The 8174-nt window shown below is 34.1% G+C and overlaps 1 protein-coding gene across 1 annotated transcript; it reads left to right on the top strand.

Moving 5' to 3' along the window:
• The first annotated feature begins 344 nt into the window (after positions 1–344).
• LOC114391043 (ABC transporter G family member 11-like) lies at positions 345–6422 on the top strand. Its single transcript, XM_028352045.1, has 10 exons — positions 345–1202; positions 1848–2137; positions 3336–3507; positions 3622–3744; positions 4093–4221; positions 4369–4563; positions 4671–4757; positions 4856–5128; positions 5658–5765; positions 5867–6422. The coding sequence occupies exons 1-10, from the start codon at positions 798–800 to the stop codon at positions 6203–6205; spliced, it is 2121 nt and encodes a 706-aa protein (XP_028207846.1). The 5' UTR covers positions 345–797; the 3' UTR covers positions 6206–6422.
• Positions 6423–8174: the final 1752 nt, after the last annotated feature.

The following is an 8174-nucleotide window of genomic DNA, read 5'->3' as shown; positions in this document are numbered from 1 at the left end:
CTATGAAAAAATTTTGTTTAAAGAGATATAACCACTTGGTTTATGACCTTTATATCTTAAAGATTAGTATGATAGTTTCTGATTATACTTATATTTTGTTTTTTAAGAAAAAAAAAAAAAAGAGACGGTGTTGTTAACCTTTTTCAAAAAAGTGAAATGGTAATGGAAGAATGGATAGAGGGTCACAGGGAAAACTTTAAAAGCACACACAATATGAAGTATGAACACATACTACTTCACAGGGTTAAATGGGGGTCGGTTTGGCATTAAATGTAGCTACCAACAACTAGCTGCACAAATTAATTGCTTCCATATAATGGCCTGAAACTTAGTGCTTGCTGCTCTCTTAATATTTGCTTGGAGAATTGGGCTCTCCCAAACAAGTAGCATGTAGTAGCAGCAGCATATGTTGTTTGTGGTCATCCCTTACATCAGTTGATCAGAATATATAATAGCCTTTGCTCCAATCACTTCCTCTTGTTCATGCCATAAACTAAACCCTTTCAACAGTTACAAATGTATGCAACTCCACAAAGGCTCTCTTTTTGCATGAGACATCCTCTCTCTTAAAACCTCCCTCCTTCAGTCAAAGCTCCCCCAATCATACTATTCCCATTTCACCACTCACACTTTTTTCCTCTCGCTCTTATAATAACTTCCTCATATATACACTTACTCTCCTTCAATAGGGTAACTTTTGAATTTGGTGCCCCCCCCATCTTTTTTTTTCTCTATTTTGTTTTGGAGTTTGGAACATATATAGTATTGAAGCCTAAAAGATTTTGAAGAAAAAAGCGATGAGAAACTCTGAAGCACCAACACATGGTGGCATGGAGATAGAAGCAACAAGGCCTTCAGCTGGGAATGGTTCAACAATAACCCTACCAGGGTTGAGTCCTCTGAGTGAGACCCTTTGGAGGGAAAAGGCCAACACTGCAGAGATCATTGGTGATGTCTCAGCAAGGCTCACATGGAAGGATCTGACTGTGATGGTCACTCTCAGCAACGGTGAGACACAGAATGTTTTGGAGGGTCTAACTGGTTATGCTGAACCAGGAACCTTCACTGCTCTCATGGGACCCTCTGGCTCAGGAAAATCTACTCTCCTCGATGCACTTTCTAGTCGTTTAGCTGCAAATGCCTTCCTCTCAGGCACCATTCTCCTCAATGGTCGCAAAGCAAAACTCTCTTTTGGCACTGCTGTGAGTCTTTTTTCCTTTTTTGCCTTAACAAGTTATATACTCCCTGGTAGCTAGGTATGTGTTAATATATAGGAGCTTTATTTTATACTGTTAGATACTATATTTTTTTTATTTTTAAAATGGAAACTTTATGGTATCATGGGAAATTTAAGGGCTTTGATATAGTTACTCAGAAAGCCTCTCTTTTTGTTTCTCTCTTTGTACTATGTCCAAACTCTAGGAGTTTTCTGGGAACCATAACAACATAAAATTAAAAAAAAAAAAGATAGATTTTTAATTTCAAGAATGGAGCAAAATGTTTCATTCTCTTCTGGCTATGTAGTAAATGCTCTATACTAAATGCATGCTAGCTGTCCGTGTCTATGTTTGATTGGAAGAATATATAGTTAGTTTGGTGATAACACTTAATAGTATTACTTTCGTGATCTATCTTTGTTTACTTTAGGATTTGTTTGGTTTTGAACTTTTTGAGAGTAACTATGGTCTATGGTTTTTCTTAATTATGCCTAATAGACTACTACTCCATGTGTTATGTTTGAACATTTAAGCATATCATTATTAATTTCTTATGCTACTTTTGCCAAAGGGGTACATAATTTGTTCCTAACAATTGGTTCATTATGCGTTGTAAACATAATTAATTAGGCCTATGTGACACAAGATGACAACTTGATTGGTACCCTAACGGTGAGAGAAACGATATCATATTCAGCCCGTTTGCGTTTGCCGGATAACATGCCATGGGCAGATAAACGTGCTTTGGTTGAGAGCACCATAGTGGCAATGGGGCTCCAAGATTGTGCTGACACAGTGATTGGAAATTGGCACTTGCGTGGGATCAGTGGTGGGGAGAAGAGAAGGGTTAGCATTGCCTTAGAAATCTTGATGAGGCCAAGGTTGCTTTTCCTTGATGAACCAACCAGTGGACTTGACAGGTTGTTAGATATCATTTTATGTGCATTTATTTTCCTTGTCCTAAGTGATCACACGTATGCTATTTAGATTTATTTAACTGCTACCAAATATGTGTGTATAATTGTGCTCCATAATTGTGCCTTTATGGTGATTGACATTTATATAGCAAAAAGCATAGTCATGCACGTTTAATCTTAATTTCTCCCCCTATAAATGCAGCTTTTCCTAAATGGGGTTTTCTTCTGGTACTATAATTTTAGTAAAATAGAAAATATATTATGTAATGATTTAATTTCATTATACTGTTTGTAAAAAATATTTTTATTTGATAATCTGCAGTCATGTCTTTTAATAAGTTTCAAAATGTCAAAATTTGCATTTGAAATTTTTTATAAATAAAAGAATAAGTATTTGATATTTTAAAATTTTGATACTTCTCCTTTTTATGATAATGAATATGACTTCTCCTTTTTATTTTATTTGGCTTTTAAGATAAGGAATATTTCTTTAAAAAATTACTAACTTTTTTGGTTACAAAAAATTTACTATGATAAAATACTTTCTGAAGTTTTGTTAAAGTGATAAATATTTTGAAACAAATTAAAATAATTAAAAATGTGGGATTTTTTTTATTTTTAATGTTTTTACAACAAGAGAAAGAGATGTTTTAAACATGTCCTAAAATACACAGTAAAAAAAACCATTTTAATTGAAGGAGCGGTTCAGTAAGTAGATAGGTTAGAGAATTCTCTTTTCCAAGTATTTTGTCTTTTCTGCTGTTACGTCTGGGTGCAATTAATTGATGTATGCTTGTCTTGTAGGTGTTTCTAATTTCTATATCCGCGTAATAATAAACTTTCTACTAGTATATATTTCGGGAAACGAAAAACGTGCTGCAATAAATAAGGGCAATGCAGTCTCTCTTTACATAATTTATCGTAGAAGTTCTTATTTTTCTCTATAAAAAAATTGTACAAACAAATACAATTTCTTAAAATGAATTTGGAAGTTATGTCTTCGTCTTTTTGTTGTTCTACATAGTCACAACATCAATTTGTGTGCACCTTCTAAAGGGAGATTACAATATTCTATAAATAATAGTATTTTTGTTGGAGAATGTTTGTTATGTCCCCAATTGTTCAAATTTGTAAAGTAGGAACATCTCTTTTTGCTGAACTTATGTCTTGATTTTTTTTGGATTTTTGTCTTTTGTGGCAGTGCTTCAGCTTTCTTTGTGACTCAGACACTACGTGCCTTGGCAAGGGATGGAAGAACCGTGATAGCCTCTATTCATCAGCCAAGTAGTGAAGTGTTTGAGCTATTTGACCAATTATACTTGCTCTCTAGTGGCAAAACTGTTTATTTTGGGCAAGCTTCCGAGGCATATGAGGTTCAACTCATTTCTCATTTTTTTTTTCTCCTTTTTGCAATGTTTCTTAAATGTACTATGATTGTAAAGAAATGGAGTTTTTTTTGTGATTGTTCCAAGTGATTTTGTCTGCAGTTCTTTGCACAAGCTGGCTTTCCATGTCCTGCTTTGAGGAACCCTTCTGATCACTTCCTCAGGTGCATCAATTCTGACTTTGACAAAGTCAAGGCCACTCTTAAAGGGTCCATGAAACTCAGGGTATTCACCTTTTTCTGCTTTATTATGACTCTCAATTTTTGTTTTTCAATTTTACAGCACTATATATACAGTCATTAATTACTAACCATTTTCTCACTTAAAATATACCTTTTAATTTTTATTTTGGTTGTAAAGCTCTTTCCAAAATTTTGAAAGTATTTTTTTACAAGGGGTGTGTGTCGGGGGGGTGGGGGGTTGAGTTTATTTATTTACTTTATTTCTAAATATTATCACTACTTTTAATTAGGTTATGGTTATGACAACATTAGTTTCAATTTGTGTTTTTTATCAATTATTGTATAACTACATATGTCTTTGCTAACATTTAGTTTGAACCTTACTTTCTAGTTTGAGGGAAGTGATGATCCTTTGGACAGGATCACTACTGCTGAAGCTATCAGAACTCTTATTGACTTCTACCGCACTTCTCAGCACTCTTATGCTGCAAGACAGAAAGTGGATGAGATATCCAAAGTTGTAAGTGCTTTTGAATGGATTTAATTTAAAAAATACCCAAACTTAAAAATGATGCAATTGAGTATAGTATATATATGCTCCTTTTTTTGTTCATTTTCTGGAGTCAATTCTACAATGTTGTGATCTTAAGAATGATGCATTTTGCAGAAGGGAACAGTGCTTGAAGCTGGAGGAAGTGAGGCTAGTTTTCTGATGCAGTCTTACACCTTAACCAAACGTTCCTTCATCAACATGTCAAGGGACTTTGGATACTACTGGCTTAGGCTTGTTATCTACATTGTAGTCACTGTTTGTATTGGAACCATTTATTTGAATGTGGGAACAGGCTACAACTCTATTCTGGTACTTATCTTTGATACTTGAAAGCAATTGAAATTGTTATAAATGGAACAGTTTGGCAAGAAATTTGTCTTTCTTGGAGTTCATGTGCTTGACTTGTTTTTTTCCAGGCTAGAGGTTCTTGTGCATCTTTTGTCTTTGGTTTTGTCACCTTCATGTCAATTGGTGGATTCCCTTCATTTGTTGAAGACATGAAGGTAAATGTTTTGTGGCCCTTATGCAACCACTAATTACAATCATCATTATACTCAACATAATGTAGTAGAATATCTGACACATGCTATTTCAATCACAGGTTTTCCAAAGGGAGAGGCTTAATGGCCACTATGGTGTCACTTCATTTGTCATCAGCAACACATTATCTGCAATGCCCTTCCTGATTTTGATCACCTTTCTCTCTGGAACCATTTGTTACTTCATGGTTCGCCTACACCCTGGCTTCTGGCACTACCTCTTCTTTGTGTTGTGCCTTTATGCCAGTGTCACAGTGGTTGAAAGCTTAATGATGGCAATTGCTAGCATTGTCCCCAACTTCCTCATGGGCATCATTATTGGAGCAGGAATTCAGGTATGCATGTCTCTCCCCAGAATCTAGCACATGTACATTAAATTACACCCATCCAAAACATTAACATCTCTTCTTTTAAACTGAGAAAACTTAGATGCAGTTTCGTAAGTGCTTTTAGTACCGTTCTCCAATTAGAATTGGAGTTTCATCTCGGCTGTGATATTTAATGGAATATTTTATACAGAAATTACTGAGATGAAACTTTAATTCTGATTGCAGACATCACTAACAACATCTGTAGAGCTGCATCTAAGTTTTGTCCCTTATCAAATGTCAGAGTACTAATTACACACCATGTTGCATAAGCAGTTAAAACTAGTTTGTCTATCTCGCTATGGATATTCAGAAATATTGATAACTCTTCACCTATTTAACACCTACGTATAGAGAGATAGACACAATTTTCTTTTGGTAAAACCTTTGAGCTTAATTTGCTCTATAATATGTTAAATAGTCCACTTGAATACTTGATCATACATTCATACCTTATTAAATTGATTTTCCCCCCCTTCTATTTTTGAAATTTCAGGGCATATTCATGTTGGTCTCAGGCTATTTTAGGCTCCCACATGATATCCCAAAGCCAGTCTGGCGCTACCCAATGTCATACATCAGTTTCCACTTCTGGGCACTACAGGTAAACATATAGAACTAGCACAGCTCAATTCATGAAAGCCATGCATGTGCTTTTATTGCATCTAACTTTGATGATTCAAAAAACAATGAAAACTCTTTCAGGGTCAGTACCAGAACGATTTGCGCGGTTTGATATTCGACAACCAGACACCAGACCTTCCAAAGATACCGGGTGAATACATCTTGGAAAAAGTGTTCCAAATTGATGTCAACAGATCAAAGTGGATAAACTTGAGTGTGATCTTCAGCATGATTGTGATCTATCGCATCATTTTCTTCATCATGATCAAAGTCAACGAGGACGTGACACCGTGGATCAGAGGGTACCTTGCTAGGAGGAGAATGCAGCAGAAGAGTGGAGCACAGAACACAACTATCGCACCTGATGTTCTCACTCAGTCACCATCTCTCAGAACCTATGTTTCCACTCAAACAAAATGAAGGCATCAGAAGTTTGACTCAAATAACGAAGCTTTCATTATCAAGTAGGGATTAGATATATATAACTTAACATTCTTCTTCTTATTTTTATACATTCTTGGTCTTTAACAATGTTGGCATATACTCTGAGCTTCCCTAAGAATGGGATGAGTAATATGAAATTCTGGAGTGTTTTATTAGTAAGTCTTCAATGCCTACTGTTTATAATTTTTTCTTACCAAATCCGCAATATATATATGTTTCATTGTCCTCCAAGACTCTTGAGTTCAATTAGTACCAAAAGAGGGGGAAAAAAAAAGAGAACTATTTTGTGCAAGGAAAAGATTACCCTCTTCATATGTCTAGAAGCACCATGATCTATTATGTGTTGAACATCAGTGAGCTAGGGTGTGGTCGTAGTCAAGCTTTGAATATTTAGTAAGGACTTACACAAGTGAATTTAATAGTAATCTGACCTAAAACGTTAAGACATTAAATATATGAGTATTTGTTACTTGTATGTTACTTAACATATTCAATTCTATCCAACGTGAAATTTCTTGTTTGCACGTGTATCCCAACAATTTCACACATCGTGGGTTGTCATTATCCCAACAATTTTTTGCCTTTTTGATCCTGATCGTTAAGTGTTAACTAACAATGTTTAAAAGAATTCATTTAATTCATGTTAATCTCAATTGTAACTATAGATATCAAAATGAGATGTTTTAAACTAAAGATTAAAAGAGAAAATTAGTGTAATTATAAGAACCAAAAGAGTAAATAAACATTTTATTATTTAGTCATGTAAACAGATTTTGTTATAATGTATCGTGGATAACTAATTTTGCCTCTCCCTTCTTTATTTCTGTTTCTTTTATTTTCTTCTTATGCTTTTATAAATCCAGAATTAAATTTGGATTTGGTTTCATTTTATATATCTTGGTACTTTTCATAAATTTGTTTGGGCCAACATAGAATTAAAAAAATGGTCTGCTTCTATTTTTATTTTTTTTGGTTTTGGGTAAATTCCATAATCCTAAATTCCAAATGTAAAAACTAAATAATAAAATAATAATAAAACTCGAGACTTTTAGGAGCCTCTATAATCTAATAGCTGATCATCAATATATTTTGTCCTCTAGAATTTATTAGTGGAGGGAGATCCCTTTTTTTGTTCGCACATACCAACAATAGAGGAATCATTATCTCTTAAGTGAGCGAATCATTAATTTAGTTCTTGAAATTAGTATAAGGAAAGTCCCCTGATGCTAAGAAAATAGCAAAATGATTTTTAAATTATCAATTTATTTGACATACTCTGTTAGACTATTTGCAATGAAAGTTGTTTATAGGGTTTTTAAACTTAAAATTTAGTTCTGAATCTTCTGATGATGTGATCTCGCCATTAAAACAATTGTCATGACAATTTTTAACATGAGAACCCTTTGTTTATACAAACAATATATTTTTAACCTTGTGGAGTAATAGTGATGTGATAATTGTAGGTCACGAAATGTAAGTTAAATAACTTTACCATACTTGCATCATTAAAAAGGCTCTTAAAAAGGCTGAGTTGACTTGTTAAATATTTAAGTGACATTCAACTAAACACATGTTCAGAACTGATCAGATTAATCCAAAATTGGATGAGCAACTGCACTTTATTCTCCCTCCATTCAACTAAATGTAAACCAACTTGCCTTGCCCTTGCAATCCCCCACTGCCCATCCTCTACTTGTCACTAGTGAAAACCACAACCACCATAATAATGGCAGCAACCACCCACCTTGAGTCACAACCACAACCGCCATAATAATAATAATACCACGCATGTACCAATGTACATTTTTTTTACTAATACCAATGTACATGTCTGTTCTCTCATATTCGCTTTTTTATTTTTTTTTTGTTAATTTGTTTTACTAGTTGTAGTTGGATAAGGCTCGGCTCAATCTTTTTCTTCTCAATTAATGTTTTGGGATTTTCT

The sequence above is a fragment of the Glycine soja genome, chromosome 16, assembly GCF_004193775.1.
Source record: "Glycine soja cultivar W05 chromosome 16, ASM419377v2, whole genome shotgun sequence".
Lineage (NCBI taxonomy): Eukaryota > Viridiplantae > Streptophyta > Magnoliopsida > Fabales > Fabaceae > Glycine > Glycine soja.
Note: the sequence above shows the minus strand (reverse complement) of the source record. Positions and strands in the feature narration are given on the sequence as shown.